Source organism: Chelmon rostratus, chromosome 5 (genome assembly GCF_017976325.1).
Source record: "Chelmon rostratus isolate fCheRos1 chromosome 5, fCheRos1.pri, whole genome shotgun sequence".
NCBI lineage: Eukaryota > Metazoa > Chordata > Actinopteri > Chaetodontiformes > Chaetodontidae > Chelmon > Chelmon rostratus.
Window position 1 is genome coordinate 15,608,908 of NC_055662.1, and position 12,838 is coordinate 15,621,745.

Below are 12,838 nucleotides of genomic sequence, written 5' to 3' on the forward strand. Positions count from 1 at the left end.
CACTTGAAAATCTCTTTCCTCTCTCTCTCTTGCTCTCTCTCTCTCTATCTCTAGTCAGTTTGGGGAGCACTATCACACCATGAAAAGGGCTATTAGTCACCTAGCAACCATGGACTGTCTCTTCTCATTGGCTGAGGTGGCTAAACAAGGGGACTACTGCAGGTGATGTCCTCTCATGATGACTGTAAATATTGGTGTGCGTGCATGCTCGTATCTGTAAGTTTATGTTTGCATTTGGGATGCATTGTGAGCCGTGTCTGCGTGTCTGCGTGCGTGTGTGTGTGTGTGCGTGCGTGCGTGCATGTGTGTGTTTGTGTGTCCGTGTGTGTGGGTGTCCTGTGTCGTGTCCTATAGTCTCAGACAGGCTGTGTGTGGGAGTGTGCACCAGGCTCAGCAGCGTGCTCAGCCAAAACGCCAACATCTCTCCCACTCACTCACAGACACACACACACACACACACACACCTTTATATTATCTATTTCTACCATTTTTTCTGTTTTAGCTTCACATCCGTCCATGTCTTCATGCTGCCGTTTCTCTTTTTTCCTGTATTTGGACATTTAATTCATCCTACCTGCTGCTTCTCTTGAAGTCATCGTCTTCTGTTTTGCCATTGGTCGTTTAATCCACTCACTCTTCCTCTTTTGGTGCATGGCAATGTGGGTTCTTTAAAGGAGTAGTTTAGACTTATTTTGCACTTATTTGCTTTTTTTTTTTTTTGCCACGTGTTAGATGAGAAAATCAGTACCACTCATATCTGTATGATAATATGAAGCTATGGCCAGCAGCCAGTTAGCAGCTGTTAGCCTGGCTCTGTCCAAAGCTGTAAGCTGTTAGAATAACAAGCGGTTACAGTACGTGCCGGGCTGTTCTGGAAAAATTACAAAGCATTTAATCAATTATCAAAATGATCGGTGATTAATTGAATAGTTGACAATTATTTGGTTAATTGATTAATTGTTGCAGCTCTGCATATATTAACTCAATGAACTAAATGAAGTTGATGAGGTAAGACATTAAATGATAATCATGGACATTTGAAGCCTTGTGTTTTTACAGAGCATCAAGACTGTTTTGGAATCGAATATTCTATCTGTTTTATTTGTATTATTTATCTACCTAATCAATGTAAATACCTTTACGTAGAAATTATTTTTCTTATTATTATTAGTGTCAGCTGTTTATGTTTTGTATGTGTATAACAAGTATTACAGCTGTTACTAGATTTTATTTTCAAATGTTCATATTTGCAACAAAAATGCAAAACTGTCAAAAAACTATGAACACAGAAAAAGGCAAATCACACAGAACAGGGTTAGAATGGGACTCAGCTTCAGGACAGATGGTGTCAGTGTTAATGATAATCTAGATGTAATCTAGGTGATTATCGTTATAGAGTTTTAGGTGTAATCTAGGTAAAAAGTGTGTGTGAATGTGTTTGTGATAAATTGTGTGTTTGTGTGTGTTACTGAGTGTGTTGTCTGTGTTCAGGCCAGAGGTGCATGACAGTCAGCGTCAGATCATGATCAGGGACGGCAGACATCCTGCCATCGACTTACTGATGGGAGAAAACAACCAGTATGTGCCCAACCTCACCGAACTACAGGTACACACACATGCACACACACACACACACACACACACACACACACACACACACACACACACACACACACACACAGGCTCATTCAGGGTGCTTTGAACAAATTTGAGCCAAAACACACAGACACTTTGCTTGCTCACTTACTCATTGAGACAGTTCTGAATCAAAATTGCAACAGCACACACACACACACAAATGTATAAATATACACATGATGCACAGACGTACAGACCTTACATGACACCACACACACTTCTTCGCTCAGTGTTGGAGTAGGTGTGGGTTAATCGTGCAAAATGAGCACGAGCCAATAGGAAGAGAAGCCAAGCTTTCAGTCCACCCACCTCCTCAGCTGTGCAGGACAGCATGAACATATCTTATTCTGTCTCTCTCCTCGATCGCCTTCTGTCTGTGCCATTGTTCTTATTCTCTTCCCTCCTCTCTCCTCCTCAATCCCCCTCTCCCCTCCTCTTTCCTCTCCTGCTACAGGGTGATGGCAGGAGAACTATGATAATCACTGGTCCTAATATGGGGGGTAAGAGCTCCTACATCCGCCAGGTGGCCCTGATCTGCATTATGGCTCAGATGGGCTCCTACGTCCCAGCCTCTGAGGCCCGTCTGGGCATGCTAGACAGCATTTACACCAGGTATGACTACAAGTGTGCTGAAATCTACCTGTGTTTACCTGTAAAATTAAGATTAGATTCTAAAAAAGTCATCTCTGTCCAAAAACATTTACGCTGGATAAGCCACACAACACTTGGTCAGCAGTTTTCACTGGGATGACTTTCTTCTTCTGAACTGCTGCAAACGAAAACGGTCGAAAGTTGCAATAGTTAACTGATTAAATATATATTTTTTTCGAGTTTGGATGAACTGAAATTCATGAATTGGCTTCATCGAGCCGTATGGATTTCACCGAAGCATGAGCTGAATAAAAGCAATCATTCGAGCTCCACAGCTCGCCTGTTCGGCCAGTGACGCCAACATGTCGATATTTGTGTTCCTGGTAGCATATTAAGGTGAGACTTCCATGAGGAATGACACAGTCACACTTAAAAAAAACAGGCTCGCACACACCACACATACGCACGCTTAGATTTATCTATTCCATTATGTGAAAAGTGACACAACGATGCCATCACAGGCTGCAGTGTTTCTCTCTTTCCACTGATGGACACAGACGCAAGAAGTAATCTCTGAGTGACTTTTTCTACCATCGTCTCCGTCGACAGGAAGACCAGGATAGTGACCATGACAACACAGACAGAACACAGCACACTTTCACCTCTGCAGATTCTTTTTTATTAGTGCAATTAAACATAAGGACACTAGTGAATCTAATCTAAAAAAAAAAAAAAAAAAAAGTCACTTTCCCCTCAAACACCTTGTGTCAACTTCCTCATGTGTGACATGCTGGTTATTTCTAGGACTGACACTCAGACTGATCCCTTCTAATCCCACTGTGCTCCTCGCCACACAGGAGGAGGAAAAGATGAGAAAGAGCCGTTTGACGAGGCCGGTCCTATTGTTTCGTCATGGTTCGGTTCAGCACGGTATTGTAGGAACCCGCAGACAATAAGCCATTGTTGGAGAAGAACCCCCCCCCCCCCCCGCTGATGATTATTCTCATTATGATGAGAGTAGCAGTAAGCTCTGCATGTAGCTTCCAGTCCTGACGACATATTAGTGTGGAACACAGGCCAATATATGGTCTCTTTTATTCTGCCTCCGCTGCACTATGTGATTAGACCTAATGGCTTGCAGATGTGTGTGATTGTCCTTTTTGTGGGTTTAAGCATGTTCTCATGTGTTAACCCAGTAGGAGCCAGAGACTTGTCAGCTCACAGTGTGCGTGTGCGTGCGTGTGCCTGTGTGTGTGCGTGTGCGTGCGTGCGTGCGTGCGTGCGTGCGTGTGTATGTTTTTACATCTATCCTGGAGAGAACCACTTGGGGCTTTTAGGCTTCATATTAGTGTAATGGGGTGATTTTGGCTGCTCCTCACATATGTAAGGGTGTACTCTAGTGTTAGGGTTTAGGATTATTAGGGGTCGAGTTGAATGGATAGAAGTAAGGAACAGGGCATAAAACTTAGAGATTTATTTTATATATATTATTACTTGTAGTGCAGATTATTCATTTTGTCCACATCCTATAAACAGAAAACAGGAAATTTAAGATAAAACCAAAAAATAAAGTAATCAAAAACATGGCGGCACATATAATTCAGTGCCACGTAGAAAGAAAATAGCTCTTTTACTCTTTATTTCAAATGAAAAGGCTGTAAATAGAGAAAAAATTATCATGATTATAATGGCCAACATGATCACAGTTATCAGTATTATTGTCTTTATTTGTTAAAAATGTGCTGGAAATGTTAAAGTAGTGATACACGCTGAAATCATTTTCCGTTGTGTTTTGTTGTGAGTCACAGCAGAACAACATGTGCTGTTTTCAAAAGAGTAGGCATCACTGAAAGCTTCTGTTTACATTATTGATAAGATATTTGCAAGTTAGACAGACAAACCACGACATTACTTCCTATTCTGAAGTCCCCGCATCATGCATTGAGCTGAAAGTAGACTTAACTTGCATTTGCTGTAAAGTAGTGGGTGGTGGTCACGAAGAAGTGTTGCCCCCTTTCGCAGTGATTTTCTTTCTGCGTGTCCTGCAGGCAAGGCGACCGTCTTCAACCAAGTTTCCCTCAGCACTTTTATAAAAACCAAAATACAACCACACTTCAGACCGAAGTGCTGTCTCTGCCTTCTGCCATGTTTTCATTGACACAAGCTGCGTCCGGGCGACTGTTGCTAACGTTGGTTGATGTTGGACAGAATTTACTGTGAGTTTTTCAAAATGTGTTCACTTTCTATCATCTCAAACTTTGTCAGAGTTGATCACATCACTTTTTCTATCTCAAATGATCGCTGTCTTCATCCAGCAGGAAACAACTACTTTTGGGAGCAAGGGGACATGAAAATCAATTTCTACTAATCTGCTTTGTTGGGGCGCTTTATGCTTGTATGTTAATGAGCTGATTATTAAGAGATGACAGGAAATGATGGGAGCAAGGTGTGGAGTGACATGCAACACAGATCACCTGCAGAATTTAAATTTTCGAGAAAACCAACCTCTCGAGAAAAATTGCTGCAAAAACAAAAAATTAGCCTTAAATTTAAATTATAGTTAATTACTTGTACATTGCTTGTTTGTAAATCAGAAGAGTAATCAGTGTCAGCTTTGAGTCAGTGTACTTCAGTCAGTGAAGGTCTAAAAAAGTAAAGTGTGCGTCCCTCTGTTGTTTAGTCAGGTCTTTGATCGGGGTTGGACTTTAATATTCTCTCGTTCACACTGAAAAAATTCAAGCTAATTAATGTCCACAGAGAAAACGCGCACACACAGTATCCGCTGTCCTCTCTTTACCTCCTCCGTTACCTCCGTCGTCCCGTCTGTCTCTAATTGGACCGCTCGGCCTTTTTCTGTTGCCGAGCGTAAGATCCTGAGGAGAATCTGTTTCCATGATAAACGCTCAATCAATTCCAGCGGCTGTGTCAAGCGTATTAGACACAGGGATGAGAACTGCTTCATCGTGTGTGTGTGTGTGTGTGTGTGTGTGTGTGTGGGTGTGGGTGTGGGTGTGTGTGTGTGTGTGTGGGTGTGTGATGTTGCTTGTTTATGAGCAAGAGGGAGACAGACATGGAGTGAGAGCTTGTGAGTTTTAGTAGAGCGCAATAAGCAGACTTTGTGGGTTGCGGGTAATGAGACGGTGCGTAGGCATCTAATGGGATATCCTGTCTGAAATGATCCAGATGATGGATTATCAATGAGAATAAAGTGAATAATCTGGAGTTTGGTTTGGAGCAGCGTGCCACCTCCACTCCACTGTGCTAGCATTTTTACAAATGTGTCTTACAGTGGTTTGAGCATAATTCTGTGTGTGTGTGTTCTTTCCCAGACCTTGTCAGCGTGTGTGTGTCTGTGTGTGTCTGTGTGTCTGTGTGTCTGCATGTCTGCGTGTGTTTCCTGGTGGCTGACAGATGCATATATATACGTCTGCAGCTGCAGTGTGTCTTTTCTCGTTGGTATTGAGTCCTGAAGGTTATAGAGCACATTCTTCCATCCCTTCACGGTTGTTATGGAAACAGCAAAGGAAGCAGAATGTAAAACTGTGTTTTGAAAGGGACCTTTAATCGACCATGGACTCCTAGCAGTGATTATGCCGTGTTTTACTAAAGTATTTCACAAGCTCCCCTCGCATCAGAAATGTGGCTAATATCCAGAAAGACCTCACAAAGGGTGCCGAGTGTTTTGGTGCCAACAGGTCTCTGTGTAACACCGCCACCTAGGTGGGTGTTGTAGAGCAATGTGAAACATATTGAGCATGAAGGAAAATGTCGTATCCTAAATCGACTCATTCGTTCCTCAGAGTTTTTATAGTTCCTGTGCCATCTTGTAGGCGGCACGCAGGGCTGGCGGGGCCTTTAGTCGCCTATAGGACCTGGAGGTTTATGGTGTAGAGTTCACTCTGCAGAAAATAGATGATTCAAAATGGTCGGACACGTCTGAGGAAAAAAGCTAAATAATTGACAAAGTGATTGCATAATAATAGGCCTCGTGCTATGTGCTGACTTCAATCATCTGGATTTTAGTTGTGAGACGCTTTCGTCAATAGAAGTTAATCCCATGGTGAGTGCACTGAACATCATGGGCGTGTGATGAAGAGTGTAGCTGTATCAGAGACTGGATTTTTACCCCCACCAAGAGGGTTGTGTTTTCAGGTCGCTCTGTTTGATTGTTGGTTTGTTTGACTGTCAGCAGGACAGAAAAGCTACTGCCACGACTTTCGTGAAAACTCAGTGGAAGGGTGCAGCATAGACTGAGGGAGAACCCATTAAATTTTGGAGCAGATCCAAATCACAGGGCGGATACACAAGTCATTTTTCACTTTTCACTCCATCCATGTCTCCTCGAAGTATCAGTTTGTCACTGAAAACTGATTTTGTGTGACAGAGTCGTGTGTTTGCTGTTGTGGTACAAGCCTTTTGAGTGGTTACAGTACAGTGATGTGGTGAGGTGTAAGAAAATAAAGTATCTGGACAGTCCTGAGCGACAAGGAGACACGAGTGTCTGAAAAACACTTGTGTCTAAGCACGTAACGAACTCTATTTTCAGAATGGGTTTGTTTGGCGGGAAGGAGGGAGCTCAATGAGAGCAGCAGGGCGCCCAGCTGGTGGAGTGTTGCTGTGTTTCTGCTGTGCGTCCCCTCATCAGTGGACGGACAGAGTGTGTGAACAACACTCGTCCTGCTCATCTGATTCTGTCTGTCCGCTCTGCCACGCAGCATAGATCCAATTGTCATCACATCCCCCGAGTTCACGGCACGCATCCACACATGCGCCGTAAATTGGCTGAAGAAATGCAGCGGCATGTCTGCCACACCCCTTGCCTGTATGGCGTGTGGTGTAACCATAGTAACTCATGAGCTGGAGGCTCTTGTTGGCAGTTCATTGATAGGTCCTATGCTGAAGGTCACTCAGGACAGGAAAGGCAGATTTAGAGGTGAGAAACACTGACTGGCAGAGAGATGTGGCGTCTGTGGTCCAGCTGGAGTGGGGCTTGTATCAGATGAGTCACGGCTCTGTCTGTCAGCCTGCATCGGAGCATCAGAGGAGCTCTCGGACCGGCTTTGAGGCTTGTGAAGCATCCAGCATGGTGCGATTGTATCTCTGTAACTTATAAATATCTGTTGACGTGGACACAACACATGGTAGTGTTCAAGGTAGCCTTCATGCCACTGTTGTAGTCTCTTTGATTTTCGCTCTCTGGCATAAATTGTGCTTCCTCAGGTGACAGCGCAACATCATCAACCATAATTTAACTTTAGATGTGTTCACTGCATGCATCCTAGTCTAGCTCATAGTCTCGTAATTGTATTAAATGTGCACTTTGGGAGCCCTGCAAGAACATTTTTTTTTAAACCTCTCTTACTATTTCTGTGTTGCCAGTTAGAGTCAACCAACTCTCTTATCTGGATAAACATGGTGTAAATTGCTCACTTCAGCCTGATTAAGGCAACGACAACGACTTAAAATTGCCATGTAGTGCTTCCTGTCCCCTTCTGTTTGTTGTCTTCATTCCCAACATGCTACCAAAGAGTGAAGTGTTTTCTAGTTGCTGTCTCCCACTTTCTTCACACCTCTTCTTTTCCATCCCACTGTCTTTGTCTCGTCTTGATATGTAAGTAGTTCTCCCGGAAGAAGAGGAGGTGCAGGTTCACCGTTGCAGATCCTCCATGTGTCTGTCTGTGGGAGGTTTTTGAGTCTCTTGAAGAACAACAGCAGTTTGTGAATTTAGAGCAAATCATTTGAAGACTGGAAACATGTAAACTTCAGATGAGGTTTTGTAATTGAGGCATGAACATGAATTCTAGCAATTTATTCCACATTCAAAAACCTTTCATGATTCTGGCTTTCCAGTGTTTTTTGTTTACAGGTAGCAGTGTTTCTTGTTTCATGACCTGGAGGTTTAATGTATAGCTTACCTGAAAATGGCACTCTTAAATCTTGTTCCATACTCTGTGTACTTTGTATTATTTCCATTGGTGAGTTTAGCAAAAAGTTACATTTCTGAAATCTGAAACTTTTTAACACTTACAACTTTGTTACATCCACACAACGACTGCATCAAGGCCAATAGTAAATCTGTAATTTGTTGTAATGAAAGAGCTCAAAAATAAGCTATAAAGGTGATAAAGAATGAAGGAAAACCTGAATAATTTATTCCTTACAGGAGTCAGACTTTCAGTCCAACCCTGAAAACAGATGATACAATCGGGCCTCATTGTTGGCCCGACCTGCGTGAAAATTACTTTCCTAACAGTGAACAACCTACACAGCATCTGCAACCCAACAAAAAAGACATGTCCCTGTTTTTTTCTGTTTTTGCCTTTTCTCCCTGACTTTTATAACTTCTACAATGTGTTCTGTAACATTGGCCCACATGAGCATGCATGTAATTGCAGTGAAGCAAAAGAGGTTTTGTTTGATGTCAGTGAATCTGTGACCACGTGACTCTCGCCCTGTTAAGCTGTACCGAATTAGTCACACCTGTGAGCGTGATGTCACCCTCTGCAGACTTTTGTAAAGTAGGCTGCGCACCCACACAGTTGCTCTCTTACTGCAGAGTGACGATGAAGGGCCGGAGGTTCACTTTCATGAATAAAATCCTGATTGCATGTGTGAGGATATGCTGTTGATGCTGTCAGCTGAAAGTGTGTTTCCGACACCCTCCAGCCTCCAGCCTGCAGTCTGCCACATCTCTCTCAAAGTCACAACAACAGTTTATGACTCCACGATCACCTGATCTGTCACAGTCACAATCTCAGAAAACAAAAAATATTATGCAATCTGATCTCAGAATAGCTCTGACCTTGTTAGTCTTGACCTCTCTTCTTTCTTCGTCTGATTGGCTGTCAGGATGGGGGCTTCAGACAACATCTACAAAGGGTGCAGTACCTTTATGGAGGAGCTGACTGAAGCCTCGGAGATCATTTCCCACGCAACTGAACGCTCGCTGGTCATCCTTGATGAACTGGGGCGGGGCACGAGCACCCATGACGGGATTGCGATCGCCTACGCCACCCTGGAGTACTTCATCAGAGATGTAAGTGTGGCTTTCTAAATGGACACTGCACCGATGACATGGGAGTCAAACAGGACCAGTGTGCAGGATTTGGAGGCATCTAGCGGTGAGGTTGCAGATTACAACCAACTGAATACCTTTCTAGAGCTCATTTTAAGGTATGAAAGCACAATGATTCATTTCAGGTTTCTATTTTCAGGTGATGATACACTAATGAAAACATACCTCTGAATATTGTATTACATTTCTGCCAATTGATCCCTCTTAATCCTGCACACTGGACCTCTGACGAGGCAAAGAAATAGAAATTAGAAGGAAGGCACAGATGGGAAATTTGGGTTAGTGTGGCTGCTGATATCCACATCACCGTCAACCACACACGTATCCATATTGTTGCTAAATCCACCCAAGCCAGCCCAGTAAACCATCAAGTTAATGGCCTTCAGTAAAGAGGAGTGTGTATGTGCTCGGGAGCTCTGCAGCCTGCAGTGATTGTTTCGCAGAGAGAGACGAGGCTCCAGAGAGGCCTCAGCAGCAGAGCAGCTCTTGAAAACTGAGCAGAATTATCGACAAGCTTTGATCTATAATGTTAATATGCTGTGAGAGAGCAAGCTGCAGTGGAAAAGCACGGGGGAGGTTGACCCATAGATACCTTATTGTTCAAGGGATGTAGGTTACACTGCAGCAGGCCTCATGCAATCCTAATGAAACACTCACAATATCAAGGGTGATGACAAGGGGTCGCATGTGTCCATATGAGTCGTCACTATTTTTAATGATGTTTCCAGCTGATTCTTGTCAGCTGTCGCTAAAATTATGTGTACAGAGAGCAGAAAAGTGCAGTTTTAGCCACCAATCAAGGCCAAAGATGAGAGGGGGAACTGGTGCAGAGAGATAGAGCAAGAGATATGTGTGGCTTTTCAGATCTGAGTACTTGGAATCATTATTCCTATGAGAGAGTGTGTGTGGTTATGTGTGTGTGTGTGTGTTCTGCTGGGATTATGTGAACTGGCACAGTCTGGAGCCCTTTTGGGTCTTGCACAATGTTACGCATTTTGAGCAGCTGAGTGGTACCCTGAGAGAACGAGGGGGGCGTTTGTGTTAGTAAGGTGGTTTATCAATACTGACGCTGGCACCTCGCTCGTTGTTTCCTTATGGAGAGCTTCCAACGTTTCCACGTGCCAGTTAGCGTTGAACAGTCATATCAATACTGTAGGCACAGAAAACTAATTATTACAGTTTGACATGGGCTATGTGCTTGAGGTTGTGGCATCAATTAAGACAGCCAGCTGTTCACTTTCTCAGCTGTTTACACTCACAATATTTTCCACCTACTAATATAAAAACAGAAGCTTCCTTTTCGTTCTCGTTAGATGTTTTCTCATTAGCCTGTCAAATGAGGCCATTTGGATTTGCAGCTGTACCTCCGCTGTTTGATATTGCGTCAAATAAGTCAAATAGTATGACTGTTTGGTCTGTTTCAGGCAGGTTTTCGAGATCCGAGGCTTTTAACCTGACGTTAAACAGACGTGGACTGTAATATTTTCTGATTACAAAGTGCCACGATATGATTTGGATTCAATTCCTGCGATCTGTATGAGACAATATCATTTCACACAGTCAGCTACATGATGACTGAGATGGCTGAGTGTAACAGCTGTCTTTCAGTCACAAATGTGACTCGCTCTTATGTTGCCCGGTCGATCGCTGCCTCCCTCCACACAAGGCAAACAATTAAGTTATTGTGCTTTTTTCTGACTCACAGTTCATCCCTGCTGCGAGACTCTAACAACAGAGATTAACTTTCGCTCAGTCCCAGCAGCAGCACAGCCCTCCCAGAAGTAACTCATACTGTACCTGTAGCTCTTTACGAATGACAAACTGCGAGTTAAAATACACTGCTGAGATAAAAGCGTGTATTAAACTCTCTGTATATTGTTGGGAATACTCACTTTTATTCATGGGCTCTTTTAGCCAGCAGCAACACACGATCCACCTGATCTTATGCCGGAAATGCAGCTGAGGATGAGGGGAACAAAAAAAATGACTCCCTGCAGCGTGTGGTTCTTAAAGACGATTTTTTCACTTTTCATTGACATGAATCGATACATTGATCCAGAATGAGGATTGTTATATGCCCAATGTGAAAGGCGTTGGACCTGCCTGCCCCTTCAGCTCTCTGGAGCCATTCTGGATCCTTGTTTTTGGGCCTGCAGAGTCAGCTCTTCTCAGCCTCATTTTTACCAGCCGCTGACAGCTGTTTCTTTTTCACTGAAAAAGCTTTGACGCTGAGTGTGCACAACCTGTATTTGCTGGATGTGAAAACCAACAACTGTTTGTTGTTAGCAACAACATGTTAGCATGCAATATCAACTTCAAATGTCGACGAACTGTTGTGTTTTCAGCTTGTTCTCATGTTCTCAAGTGGCCACAAAATCCGTTAATGCATCTTTAATACTGGAATTTAGAAAATTAGGGTTTCCATTTGCATATCTGCTAAGATTCTCACAGAGACTGATACATACTGTATCACTGTGTGTATATGGTCAAGTTTTAATTTGGATTGTGGTCTGCAAGGTGCTCACACACACACACACACACACACACACAAAAAGACATTAACACTGTTGGGCAGAGGCAGTACAGAGGTCTTGTGTTCTGAGCGGCTGTAGCTTCTCTGGGAAGAAATTATTTACCAAGTCAGATGGTCCACACGGACTTTAGGGAGTGTCTGTTTAATCTCTCGCTTGAGGAACTTTTTTTTCTTGCCGAGTATCATGGATAAGCACGCCACCAGCTGTTTAGCTGACAGTCCATGAACTACACAGACCACTGATTGTGACTTTGGGCCTCCTGGTTGGTTGTGAAAGGATGAGCCCCAGGGTGCAGCTTCGGTCCGCAGTGACAGATACTGCACCATTGATGGAGATTCTGGATTTTCACCATTAAAGCATATTTACTCTACCTCTGCCTTCTGGGTAATTACGGCTTACAAACTGTATCCAATCTAGCTGGTATTTTGGTATTTGTTTATTTCGTGATCTCCAAGACCTTAGTCAGAAAGCTCCAAATTGCCCTGAGTTACTCTTGCTCAAATATAGATGAATAAACATTTATCTTTGAAAAACTGCTTCCAGTTTTCATGTTTTGCCAGTTCCACATTAATCTTTGGACAGAATCTTAGGGTTATGTAATGCTGCTGGAGAACATAGAATGAAAATGTGTAAGTAGCAGCTAATGCAGCAGGGAGCTGCGGTTGGCAGGAGGAAGGAGCGCTCCAACTACCTGTTGTATAACAGCATTGATTTGTTTGAAAAGCCTTGCTATTAAAGGAAAGACAAACAAAAGAGCATGAAAGAAGTTCTGCTTTACAGCGAACGGCCTCCTCAGTGCAGGCAGACCTGCAGAGGCTTTCATGCTCATTCCTCTTCCTCCTACTCGTCCTCCTCCTCCTCCTCTGCCCCGTCCTCAGCTGCTCACGTCAAAAGTCAGTCGACTCCTCCTTTGACATCGGTTGTCATAGCAACGCACCTTTCCCCGTCCCCGACACTCACCTGAGAGGTAGTTAAGAATGTAGATGGGTTTCATAACACC

The 12,838-nt window shown here is 43.4% G+C and overlaps 1 protein-coding gene across 2 annotated transcripts in view; it reads left to right on the forward strand.

Moving 5' to 3' along the window:
• The window catches only part of msh3 (mutS homolog 3 (E. coli)), a 56,877-nt gene that overhangs the window by 34,977 nt on the left and 9,062 nt on the right, over positions 1-12,838 (forward strand). For both annotated transcript variants that reach the window (XM_041936840.1, XM_041936841.1), the window contains exons 18-21: positions 55-162; positions 1,492-1,606; positions 2,093-2,250; positions 9,079-9,265. In XM_041936840.1, the coding sequence (XP_041792774.1) occupies positions 55-162; positions 1,492-1,606; positions 2,093-2,250; positions 9,079-9,265 (568 nt within the window). The remainder of the gene's footprint in view (positions 1-54; positions 163-1,491; positions 1,607-2,092; positions 2,251-9,078; positions 9,266-12,838) is intronic.